At 43.9% G+C, this 13585-nt stretch overlaps 1 protein-coding gene across 2 annotated transcripts in view; it reads right to left on the bottom strand.

Annotated features, from left to right (window-relative positions):
* DLC1 (DLC1 Rho GTPase activating protein) overlaps positions 1-13585 on the bottom strand; it is a 210583-nt gene that overhangs the window by 155204 nt on the left and 41794 nt on the right. For both annotated transcript variants that reach the window (XM_072622376.1, XM_072622377.1), the window contains exons 3-4: positions 7752-7907; positions 6478-6624 (exon numbers count right to left, since the gene is read on the bottom strand). In XM_072622376.1, the coding sequence (XP_072478477.1) occupies positions 6478-6624; positions 7752-7907 (303 nt within the window). The remainder of the gene's footprint in view (positions 1-6477; positions 6625-7751; positions 7908-13585) is intronic.

Below are 13585 nucleotides of genomic sequence, written 5' to 3'. Positions count from 1 at the left end.
TATGGAGTAAGGGTTAATGAGGAGGGGAAGAGGATTCTGAGATTGAGAGCTTGGTAACACCATGCTGCCCTTGAGTAGAACCAATATGTTAGGAAGAGGGGATGGATGGTGGAACGATGATGAGTTTTGTTTCAGACGTGAGAAGTCTGAGATGCCTAGAGGAAATCTGTCCAAATGTCCAACAGGTGGGTGATCATACTGGATCTTAGTGAAAGATTTGGGAATCTTCTTCAGAGGGATAAGCATTCAAACCAAGGTAGCTTAATATGAGAGAGAGAGAGAGAGAGAGAGAGAGAGAGAGAGAGAGAGAGAGAGAGAGAGAGAGAGAGAGAGAGAGAGAGAAAGAGAGAGAGAATGAGTGAGAACCCATCCAACAAGAGAACCAGCAGAGGGTGGTGTCAGGATAAGGCAGAGAGGTGAGAATTCAGAAGGGAGGGGTGTATACCAGTTTGAAACAGAGGTGGAGCCTCACCTCTGGCATGACCGGCACTCACACACATACCTGGGTGGGACTGACCAGCCAGGACACATGCCAGACTCGTGACGCTGGGCTCTGGACTCTCCCCAGTGAAATCCACAACCCCTTCATTGTAGACCATGGCAGCAGCAATGGAGAGATTGTGTTTTCTTTCTGGGTTTCCAGACATGTCTCATTTCCAGCCTCATATTTAATAGCATATAACTGCCCAAAGTGGAGAGCTTGGAATGTATGGCATGTCTCACTGAGTGAGTATTTTAGTTATAAGAAAAAAAACAACTCACTTTCTAATGGAAAATATTAAACTCCCTTCTCTTTCTTTACATGTAAACACACACCCACGTTTGTTCCACAGTCACTGTCTACATTATGATACATCTACATTAGCTACAATATGGATGAATATGGAGAAGAGTGAGCCTCTGCCATGGGAAGCATGAGAAACTCAGTCATACATGGGCCCCTCTTCCCTACTATTAGTCTGTAAGTCTCTCTCTCTCTCTCTTTTTTTAAAAACCAGTTGCCGTTCTCTTCCATCTGCCCCAAGGAGAGCAGTTGATGAAACCATCAGAAGCTAAACTTTGAGGTTGGGACAGAGAGAGAGCCTGGTGTAGCCTACAGGTGAACAGTGGTCATTCTGATGAACTCCAGATGACCAGTAAAAGGCAAACTCTCTTCAAATCAATGTGAATTCTGGAAAATCCAGAGATTCATAGATTACTGGAACAGGAAGTGCCCTTGGTAATTAACTAGTCCAACAATGCTCCAGATAAGTAAACTGAGGACCAGAGAAAGGCATTCACCCATCCATGGTCACATAGCCTGCAAATGGTAATATCAGAACTAACACCTCGCATAGGGTTTTCCCCTCCGAATGCACTAGGCTGCTTCCCTGGACCTGATGAGAGGATAGGCAATGAAACACTTACAACATCATCTCACATTGAGAAGAGAGAGCATGTTTGGACGCTGAAATTTGCCTCGCTCAGTCTCTCCTCCCCCTTCTCTATTTTCTGAGCTCCCTTTGGGACCTTCGAGTCACACCATCAAATCCTGGACCGAGGCAGATTGTCCCTTAGTGTACTCTATTTATCTTCAACCCCCTGCACAGCATGGTATTCCACTGACTCTCCTGCTAGACATTCTTTGTGTTCCCTGCTTATTCCAGACACATCTATTTCTGAGCCTGCAGCCAGTTTAGGGGTCCTTCTGTCCAATGAGGAAGGGAAAGCTGATCGTCAGAAGTCCCCTTCACCTCTGATCTTCAATCCTTTTGGCTCGCTGTCTTCCTCACTTCTTTCCCTTCCCTCCTCTTCCTTCCCTTATTTCTTCTGTCTCTATAGGATGTCTCTTTGTCCCCTCCTTCTGTGGTAATTCCTTATTCTTAAGTCACTGGGAAAACTATGAACTAGGAACCAGTATTTTACCCTGGAGGCAGTTGGAACCAAGGAAGCTTCTCATGGGGGCTGCTTGAGAATGAAACAATGACATCCCCTTTCACTGACTGATGTACAGATAATAACAAGATCAGGAACTTTATTTTGACTTCATCTTTTAGTTCTAATTATGTTCCAAGTTGTTAATAAGCTGTGCAGAAGAAATGACCACATCTCACTGAGAGAGGTCTCCTGTTGGCTGTACTGAGGACAGATGCCACTCTTACAAGCCAGTCAACACATCTCATGATGTCCAAACACTCCCTGGTAAAACCTGGATGGCAACGAATGGTTCCTTCCTTCCCCTTTATCACCATCCCATCCACCAAGAAATACCAACAGCAGCACTCTAATCCCTCCTTTGGAAAGGCAGCCCAGTCCAGTGGAGAAAGTACTAGATGTGGAGTTAGGAAGACCTGGGTTCTAATCCCACCAATGATTTTAACCAACTCTGGACCATAGACAAGCCTCCATGGGTAAGACTGAGCCTTAGTTTACCTTGGTAAATACCTCACAAGGTAAGATAATTCGAGTCCAATGGTTTCCAAATTTTTTAGTGCTATATAAATTTCAATGATCAGTATTATCCCCCGTTTCATTATAGTATAGAAAAAACAACACTTCCCTTGTTGCCTACATTTTTACTCATCACTCAGTTTGTTTTGAATTCATTCTCTATTACCTGAACTTGCTTGATTTACAATGGTGTGAGAAGGGCTGCCACATCAGTCTTTTTAAACAACTCCCTTTTATATTCTCATTAAAAACTCTTTCTCTCTGTGATTTCAGAGTTTTGTTCTTGAGCTTTTCCATCTCCTCTTGAACTGTGTTCCTCTAAAGAATTTTAGACCATGGAATTCCACCTGTACTTTCCTTGAGCTCTTTTTCAAATTTGCTTTCAATGTTGGTATGAGTTTTTTCTTTCCTATCACAATCTTTTCTCCTTAACTTGCTGAGATTCCTCTGGACTCTTAAATAACCAGGTTTTCATTAATTAATAAAGAACAACAACAAATAAGGAGAAAGAAAATATGGGTAATGACTAAAGGAATTCCAAACAGAATAGGTTTTCAGATAAAGAAAAGGAAAGGACAAGGTAGCCAGCAAGGCATGAGGGTGGGGGTATGGAGAAACCCTTTAACAGAAGGGCAGATAATGTGGATGAAAGGATCCTGAAGAGAAGTCATTTAAGGGAGAAAATAACAAAGTACTGTCAATGACAATCAAGAAAAGAAGCTGTATATGCCCTAAGATCAGTCTAATTGGGCCATGATTACTTTTAAGTCAGTGAAAGAGAGTCTGGCATCACTAAAGTGGTATCAGTAATGAGATGTCCAGAGACACTAAGAGCAGAGCAGGACAGATAGGTGATCAAACTCTGGGAAATTTGAGTAAAGGAGAAAATTCAATGGGGAATAAAATTCTCAGCCTCTCTGGTCAATCAGAAAAAGAGACAGAAATGAAATAAAAAATTAGATCAATGGATTATTTGGGGAAAAAAAAGACTGACAATTTTAAAACTAGGAGATAGAGCTTAGATTACCCAAAATGTGAAAAAAGAAAGAATTCAAATGCCATTTTACAGGGAAATTTGCAAGAAAAATTCCCATAACCAATAGGATGTAAAGAACAAACTGCAGATTGGTGGGATTCACAGGGCACTCTCAGAGAGGAATGTCAGGTTCAAATCACCCAGGCTTGTGGCTGTCAAACTCCAGATTCTTCATTTACAAAGAGAGCATCTTGGAAGTAGTTTGGAGAGTGGTGATGGGGCACTCTTTGCTGTCAGGAAAAGGACCTGGATATGAATCCCAGGAAGTTATGACCTGTGTGACATTAGACACATCACTTTACCCGTCAGGGCTCTGGGCAGCCTTCCAGGTGATTCCTGGAAAGATCACATTAGTCTCAACAGCTGGGTGGTAAAGGGGATGGCATGCTGGACTAGGAATCAGGAGGACTTGGAGGTGAATTCTGATTCAGACATCTGTTAACTAAGTAACGCTAGGCAAATAAACATTGTCAATAAACATTGATTAAGCACCTACTATGTGCCAGGCACTAGGAATACAAACAAAGGCAAAAGTCAGTCTCTTCTCTGGAGATCATTCTCTCAGTCTCAGTTTCCCCATCCATAAAATAGGGTTAACAATAGCATCTCCCTTACAAGGTTGCTTTGAAGATTACTTGGGGTAATATATAAAATACTTTGTAAACTTTAATATGCCATACAATTTTAGCAATTATTATCATAATTATTCAAAATCTGGGGACAACATGAAATCGAGGTCACAAGTAATGATCACTACTTGAAACCAGGTTAGCAAATATCCATGACCTGAAATTTTCTTGAGAGTGGGGTAAAGTACTTGGTGGGTAGGGTTGGGATGAGAGGGAGCAGCTAATCATGAATATTATCCAGGAAAAGCCCAAATCTGGAGGAGCAATAATAATTTGTGATGTTCTCAGGACATGGGGCACATGAACTGGGGAAGGGGAACCCCTGGAAATGTCAAACTGGGCAAGCACCATCAAGTGAACCATAGAATCAACAGTTCTCTTTAAGGGGCCAATGGGCAGGGAGAAGAAGCATGACAACGAGAAGAATGCCCGGATGGTTGCACACTGGACCATCCATGGCCAACAAAAGCCCTAGAGCAAATTGACAAATGCCAAGCCAAAAGCACATTGTGGTAACAGGTAAAAGACATACATGGGAATGAGACCAGGTGGGGAAAAGGCATAAAGAATAGAACAATATTTAGGTATAACAAAATAATAAATCAATATGTAGTAATAACATAAATAATTATCTATATTACATATTGTCCATCACATAACATGCTAGGATAATTATATATAAATCATAAATAAATCACGGGCATAACGGTATAAATAATACCCCTCCCCCAAAATCCATGTACTTCATAATGGTCCAGACGAAGTAGAGGGAGGACTGAGATGAATTCTTCCATAGTGGGCATTAAACATATTGCTTAGATGGGGTGACAGGTGAGGAGAGAGGCTGTTGAAAAATAAAGAGAGGGGACTTCGAGCTAAGACAGATCCTGGGAGAGGATCTGACTACTCAGCTCCTTCACATCGATTCCAGCAAACCCTCAAATTTACACCAGAGCAAATAATAATCAAGAAATATGAGAAACCATTGTGACTTATTTCACACAGAACAGCCTTCCCCCCCACACACTTATACACATATGCATGAACAGTTTCGTGTAGAAGTCCACTGAACTCAGCAGAAGTTTAAGTGATGCTAGAGAATAGAGAAGGTAAAATGCACGATCATTGCTGGTGTTCGGTTGTTTTCAGTCATATCTGACTCTCCATGGCCCCATTTGGAGTTTTCCTACAAGGATACTACAGTGCCTTGCCATTTCCTTCTCCAGCTCATTTTAACAGATGAGAAACTAAGGCAACCAGGGTTAAGTGACTCACCCAGGATCACACAGCTAGGAAGTGTCTGAGGCTGAATTTAAACTTAGATCCTCCTGACTCCTGGGCCAGTGCTCTATCCATGTAGCTACCCTCAGAGACAATGGCTATAAAGAATTCAGAGAAACATGGGAAGACTTATATGAAGCTAAGGGAAGAAAGTCAGACCCAAAGAATGATCTTTTTCTGGGATATAGGTGTGTATTAAAGATTAACATGGTAGCAATGAATTCTTGTCATGACCCTAGAAAAGATAGGAGGCAGGAGGCAGAATAATTTGCATGTTCTTGGGCTAAGTCCAAGAGGCCCACCTTTTGAGTGGGGAAAATGAAGTGTATCTTTTTTTCTATGAAGTAATTGATGAACTTGGGTTTTGTGGGTTTCAGGACATACTTATTTTTTTATTTACTTTTCTCAAACTCTTCTTTGTATAATTCATTTCTACGGAGCCAAAATTTCTAAAAGGATTATTTTTTCTTTAAAAATACTCAGTTTAACTAGAAAATTGATTTCAGGATAGTAGGTATAGGCTTTCATTTGGGTAGGTCACCTCCCTGGTATCCATTGACAGTGTCATCATTTCTCCATCTAAGTTATTAAAGACAGAGCTTCTTATAGCCTGGCGTTCCTGATTCTGGATTGGGGGGTTTGCCCATTGACCTGTGGATCTTTGCAATGGAGCATGTCCAGACTTACACTCTGAGAAGGAACAGATACCAACCATTGTGACTGCAAAATGTCCTCTGACTACGGGACAAAAATCTAGATGACTTTCGTCTTTTCACCTTCCTTGCCTGTGACCTCAGCCTGTGGGTGCTCGATTGGAAACCTTAGCTGAAACTCAACCTGAGGTTGACAAGACTCTTCTCCTGTAGAGAAAGCAGGGTGCTGTCCCCCTTTCTGTCAAGGATGCATATCACCCAACCCCACCTGGGTGAGTCAAGCCTCATGAAAACTCTTCAGGGGCACTCTTGGGATCCCGAGGCTCTTCTAGGCATTTTGAGGGCATTGCCAGGGTAGGCAATCAACCTTAGGGAGTTGATAATGATATATCCTTTAAAGGCAAGGTGGAAGAGAACAATTACAAATTCCTTTGTAACTCACCCATACCTTGGGTTTGGTTGTAGAGCTGACTGTGAGGGAGACAGAGGCTGGACCAGCCCCCAAGGCAACTGCCTCCAGGTTGGGAGGTGAATCCACTTGGTCCTGATTTATTGACCTGCCATTATCTCCACTCTCCTCTCTTGACTCCTGATCCTGTGAAATATCAGGCAACCAACAGTCAATAAGCATTTATGAAGAAGATACCATGGCCAGACACTGCTCTAAGCCTTGGGGATGCAAATATTGACAAGACACTCTTCCTAAGTGGCCACAACATGTTTAGGAAGGACAGAGCTCTGCAGAGGTAGCCTCCCCCAACCCACCTGCACACTCCTTCTCCCACCCAAACATGCATGTACACACATGCACATATGTGTATGCACACACATCTTGACCCACTGGTTCTTTACTGATGGATGAAATTCCATTATCAGCAACATGCTTTCGGAGTAGGTGCCCTGGGAAGGGACTTTAAGAAGGGACTCAAGTGTAGAGTCCCTATTGGGACACACCCACAGTCCTGACTTCCTCTTTGAGTATAGACTCGAGCAAAGTCTGCTGGTCAACAAAGAGCCATGACCCTGAGAATTTGTTTGCTGGGTCAGAGGCTTCTGGCACAAGAGCAAGGCCATTGGCTTGCTGGTTCTTGGCAGTATGGGTGGAGACTCTTGGGAAGAGTTTTCTCTTAGGTTTGGGGTCAGGATGATATTTATCACTTTGCAAACCTTAAAGTCATATATTAAAGTCCCCAGCTACCCAATGACAGCTGGCCAAGTCAAGAAGGGGAGATGATTGTATTTTGTACACTCTGAGTGCAGGTGGGAGGTGGAAAGGAATAATGACTTTTAACTTGTCCTACAAAGTAACTGGGGTTAGTTTTATGTAAAAGAGGGGCAGCTGGGACCAACTTGGTCAGATCTGTTATTGAGCAGGGTGTGACCTCATCTGGTGTCCCTGTCTCAATGTTGGGGCTTTGGAAGGATGAATGATCCTTTATGGTCTACAGCCTGAGCTTCTCTCTGTCATGCACTTATGCACTCAACATGTACTTGGGCAATTAGTCCATTCCTCCAACCCACCCCCCACCCCAAATAAACCTTCCAATCCTATTCTCCTAGCTGAGGCAGCTCTGCCTTTGAGCTCATGTAGGATGATTCAGGTGAATTCATAATGACTAATAAGAGTGGCACTGGAGAGATGTTCCCTGCATCAGGAGCCATGGGGAAAGATGGGCTTCAGAGGTCTGTGCAAAGGAAAGCAGAGAGACTAAGCAGACTCACAGAAACGGGCCTCTGGTGGGGATGGTGCACCTGGGGGCTGGATGGAGAGGGACTGGTGCTGAGGGCATCCTCAATGTCTCGGTCCAGCTGGTCCAGTTTCATGATGAGCAGGGCCATGGAGTCAAGCCGCCCTCGCCCTCGATCTTCTCTCATCTCCTGAGGAACAGAAAAATGTCATTTATTTATTTATTTGTGGTTTTCAACATCCACTTTTATAAGATTTTGAGTTCTAAATTCGCTCCTTCCCCAAGACAGCATGCTATCTGATACAGACTATACATCACATCAAACCTATTTCCACATTAGTCATATTGTGAAAGAAGAATCAAAACAAAAGGAGAAAACCTCTGAGATCACCATCCCTGCTTTGCTCCAACTATGGGTCTTGTACAAACCCAGCTGTTTGCATGCTACTCCACCCCCACCCCCAGCCTGTGAGCTGTTTGGGTGCAGGGATTGAGTTTTTGCCTTTCTTTGAATTCTGAGAAATTAGCACAGTGCCTAGCATGGAGGAGACATTTTGCAGTCACAATGGTTGGTATCTGTTCCTCCATGCTAGGAGAGAAAATATTATCTTTTCATCTGCATTCAGACTCTAAAGTTTTTTCTCTGGAGGTAGGCGGGCTTTTCCATGAGTCTTTTGGAGTTGTCTTGGATCCTTGCATTGTTGAGAAGAGCCAAGGTTATCACGGTTGGTGCCTGTTACTGTTATGCACTGTCCTCCTGGTCTGCTCAGAATCATGTCATGGAAGTCTTCCCACAGCTCAGAATTGTTTTTTTCTCAATCTGAGAGACCATTTCCTGGGAGGGGAGAATGGACTCTGGCCTTCTCTGTCATGGGATGAATGTCCAATCCTTTGTTTGGTTTCCTGATGGACCCCCTCCTATCTCTTACATTTAGCTCCCTGACAGGGACTCCTGGAGCCAGGGCCAATGGCCTCCTCTTCTCTCATCTCCAGGCATTCTCTCAGGCTTCTCCTGTCCCCCTGGCCTCTGCTGTGACTTCTCTGGCTTTTTTTTGTCACAACTAAAGTCCTGCCTGCCATGGGAAACCTTTCTCAATGCCCACCATTGCTGACTTCTTCCATCTGGATTACCTGCAGTTTGTCCAGTCTATACATTGTGTACATGTTATCTATCCCATTAGACTGAGTGGCCCTTGAGGGTAGGGGCTGCCTTTTGCCTCTTCATATTGCAGCAGTCCACACTTCCATGACTAGCACAGAGGTCAGTGACTCCCACATCCACTTGGCTCCCTGAGCTAATGTCATGGACATTACCTCTTGTGCCTCAGCTCATGGGGGCATTCTTAGAGCCCTGCCTCAAGTACCTGGAACTGAAAGCTAGGGTCTGGATTCCAGGTTCAGCTCAGCTTCCACCATGATCTATCTAATGCATTTAGAAGAAAAGGGTCTTTTCCAGGAGAAACCACCAAAGATGAACTAGGGATGTTTATCCTGTGGAAAAGGTGGAGGGATATGAGGGGAACCAATGAATCTGTAATATCCTGGACAAGTCTGGGCTTTGGGAGACAGCCACTGAGGTCACTACCATGTCAGGGCTGTGATGGGGATGAGGTGCAGTCTGGTGGGTTCTGCAGTTTCAGAGGGCCCTCTGTGTATGCAGTGCCAGGGGGCCCTCTGTGTGCGTGTTTCTGTGTGCCCGGATTTGAAGCACAGGAAGGAAGATTGTTTAAGGAAACAATCTTGACCTAGTTTAAGGAAAAAACACTCTGACAATGAAAGGTCTTTGAAAGGGCGATGGTCTGTTTCAGGAGATGAGGAGGAGTAGTCCCCTCACTGGAAGTTTAGAACCCGAGTCTGGAAAGATGCTCATTGCAGATGTCTGAGGGGGGTTACTGGTCAGGGGGTGGTGGAACTAGAGGCTGCTGAGGCCCCTTCTGCCTCTTCCCAGGGACTCAGCCAATGTGCCAAGGATAGCTTGATGTCAGGATATTCGTGGGAGGTATTCACTGACAGAGGGAGAAAATATGGGCTTGGATGGAAATCCAGAGCTGATGATTCCATAAATAATGATGTAGACGGACAGACCCGATAAATTTGAGAACACGTCAAGTGATGCAGATGAAAGGAAGGATAACTAAAGATCCGACCTGGTCCCAGCCACCATGAATCATAGCAATCCTGACCAAGGCAAGAGCTACAGAAATTTAGCTTTTAAGTTGACTACTGCCTTCCCTCTGAGATCACCATCCCTGCTTTGCTCCAACTATGGGTCTTGTACAAACCCAGCTGTTTGCATGCTACTCCACCCCCACCCCCAGCCTGTGAGCTGTTTGGGTGCAGGGATTGAGTTTTTGCCTTTCTTTGAATTCTGAGAAATTAGCACAGTGCCTAGCATGGAGGAGACATTTAATAAATGTTTGTTATCTGATTGACAGTCTAGAATATTGGTCCAAATAGTACATGATTTAAGCTGAGTGATAAATCTAACATCTTGTAATTAGATTTCAAAAACCCAACTTCTTAGTGCAAGATGGTGGAAGTGTGTGGAATGAGAATAACTCATCTGAAAAGGATCTTCGAAGTTAATAGGTCACAAGCTCAAAACTAACGTGCCCAGGAGAAACTAGAAAACAGTATGAACCTCCCTTAAGAGGTTATTCAAACCTAAGGTAGTCAGACCACACCAGGAGTAGTGGGTTCAATTCTTGAGCTAGCTTTCAGAAAGCATGGATGAACTACAGAGTGTCCACAGGAGGGTCAGTACTGTTGATGGGAAGGCTCCTGAGGTGGGCAACAACAGGGAACATCTGCCTCTCCCTCAGGGTCTGTGTTAACTAAGTTGTCCAATTGGCCCTGTGGTTGGTTGGCACTAGGAATGGACGATTTCAGCCCCTGATCCATGGGAATATCAGCAGCATTTATTAAGTACCTACTGTGTGCCAGGTATTTGTATATACTTATGTGTGCCACATAAGCATTGAAAATACCAAGGAAGATAAAAGACCATCCCTGCCCTCAAGAAGTTCACTGTGTAGAGGGGGGAAAGAACATGAAAACAACTCTTCACAAACACAACAAGATCAACAGGTGATACTTTCAGAAGAAGGAGTTAACCCTGAGGGGATCGGGAAAGGCTTCTTGAAAAGTAGTAGATTTAGCTGGTACTTGAAGGAGGCCCGGCCAGTCAAGAGGCAGAGATGAGGAAGGAGAGAGCACTAGGCATGGGGGAGAGTCAGAGAAAGATGTCTGTAAGTGGGAAGTAGACTTTTGGACCCCAACTGGAACAAGGTCGTTTTCTCCTCTATGACTCAATGATTAGGCATCATGCTTGTTTGCCAAGACCTGTTTGAATCTGGACTTGGCATCCCATGTCTGAGCTCTGCTTCTAGCTGGTGGCATCAGGAGATTTAGCAAAGCCATGCTGATGTACACCCATACCCTTGTCACTGATAAACACATTTCATGGCGCAGGGCTGAGGAGACATTGGAAGAGCATTTTCCCTTCTCCATCTAGCTGGAATCTCCTGTCCTTCAAGACCAGCCAAGATCATCAGGAAGAGGCAGCCATCCCATGGGCCTCTTCTCTCCTTACACTTGGATGCTTGTATCAGGGCCCAAGGTTCTGAACTCACTAAGGAAAGGGGAGACTGCCTGACCTTCTTCTCACTGTTCTGGGTCATCCACCCACTCACAAATATCTTGTTTTATCCTTCTCATTCCAAAGAGCTTTCTCCTTGAAAGAAAAACCAAGTGGACTAAGTGCTGAGTAGCACAACTTTTTCAAATTGCCACTTTCATCGTCCTCCTCACCTCCCCAAGGCTGTCCTGACCATGATTTTCTTTTAGTCTCCTCTTGGTCCAAAAGAACTAGAGAAAACACACACAGATATACACACATAACATGTGTGTATGCATATGTGCATAAGCTAGAAATGCACTACATGTATATATGTGCAATACATATACACATAGCTATGTAATGTCACATATACAAGGTACATATACACAATGTATCATCAAGAATGTGTACACAACACGGAAAAAAACAACCTATCATATATATATATATGTATATATAATATATACACGTACAGTACATACAGATGCAGATTTACAACAGAGACACAATGCATATAGACATATATATGCATGTACACACACATAAAACACATGTATGTCTGCATGTTCATACACAAATACAACTACGTACACGTGTGTAAATATGCACCGAATACAGTAAGATACGTATATGTTGGGTAGTCAGGTGGTACAATGGTAAGAGTGCTGGGCTTGGAATCAGGAAGACTCATCTTCTTGAGTTCAAATTCAGCCTCAGACACTGACTAGCTGCGTGACCCTGGGTAAGTCACTTAGCTCTGTTTGCCTCGGTTTCTTCATCTGTCAAATGAGCTAAGGAAGGAAATGGCAAATCGTTCCAACATTTTTGCAAGAAATTGCAAATAGAGTGTCAGTCAGACGTGAATGAAAAATAAATGCATACATGTACAACACACACATATGTTTGCACACATATGTTTGCACACATTTGCCGTTGCTGTTCAGTTGTTCAATCATGTTCACGATTGTTCACGAAGAGCGTTTTCTTGGCAAATATACTGTTGTGGTTTGTCATTTCCTTCTCTGGCAGTTTGAGGAAAACAGGGATTAAGTGACTGACCCAGGATTACACAGCTAGTAAGTGTCTGAGGCTGGATTTGAACTCAGGTCTTCCTGACTCCAGGTCTAACACTCTATCTACTGAACCACCTAGCTGCCTCTGTAAACACACACACACACACACACACACACACACACACACACATACGCACACATACACACACACCCCACATGGGCTGGCTTCCCTTCTTAATGTTAGACTACTGGATGTGACCCATCCTTTCTCTGCCCTCTTTGAGACTGAACCTGTCAAATTCAAGGTTACTAGCAAACCCCAGTCTCTAGAGGCATTGGCTACTCAAGTGTTGGTCCTTCCCCCTCAATCCAGCAAGACCTTTTCTACTAGTTGGTGTCAGGTCTGAGATGACAGCTTCGTTTGTGATGAAGAACATTAACCCTAACCCTAGCCCTCCAATTCAGAGACTTGGCAGGAACTGGATTTTCCTTGGCCAGAGGGCAGACCCCAGCAGCTGTCTGTCTGGTTGGAGTCTGTCATCACTAGAAGCTCCTGCTTCCAGGCTGGGCTGGCCATCTGCTTCCCAGGCCCTTGATCTGGCTATGGCAGGGGTTCTTTACCTGAGCCACATGAACTTGTTTTTAAGATACCTGGATAACTGGCTTCCTTTTTAATCCTATGTACCTTTTTTAATGCAGTCTAAAAACAGAATTTTGAGAAGAAACTAATGATCTTCACCAGACTATCTAAGAGTTCAGGACATGCAAAAAAGGTGAAGAGCCCCTGGTCTAGGTGGCCCTGCAGCAGTATCACTCTCACTCCTGCCTCCCTCAGGTGGTCTTTTTCATGTCTCCTCCTACAGGTGTCTGGACTCCCTGACGTGAATATGATTCCTTAATGTAAATCTGTCCTTCCCCTTTCCCCTTCTCTTTATCTAATTTCATTCTTCATTGATTAGAAATGAATACTGATTTTGACTGAAGTGATTTTCTGAGCATGGACTCCCTGATATTAAGTCTCAGGGATCCCTTTGGATTCACCTCCTGGACAATAGAGACTCTACCTAGTTTAGTGCTCTTTGGAATGGACAATCTCACATAAGCCCTGCCTCCCCCCCACACGCTGACCAAAGGCAGAATAGTGAAGTAATGCAATTATCTTTGCTAGCCTTGATCACTTTCTCTGAGCTCTCACTATCCAACATTGATTTACCCCTTCCCTCCTGCCTGTTCTCC

The sequence above is a fragment of the Notamacropus eugenii genome, chromosome 7 (genome assembly GCF_028372415.1).
Source record: "Notamacropus eugenii isolate mMacEug1 chromosome 7, mMacEug1.pri_v2, whole genome shotgun sequence".
Lineage (NCBI taxonomy): Eukaryota > Metazoa > Chordata > Mammalia > Diprotodontia > Macropodidae > Notamacropus > Notamacropus eugenii.
Note: the sequence above shows the minus strand (reverse complement) of the source record. Positions and strands in the feature narration are given on the sequence as shown.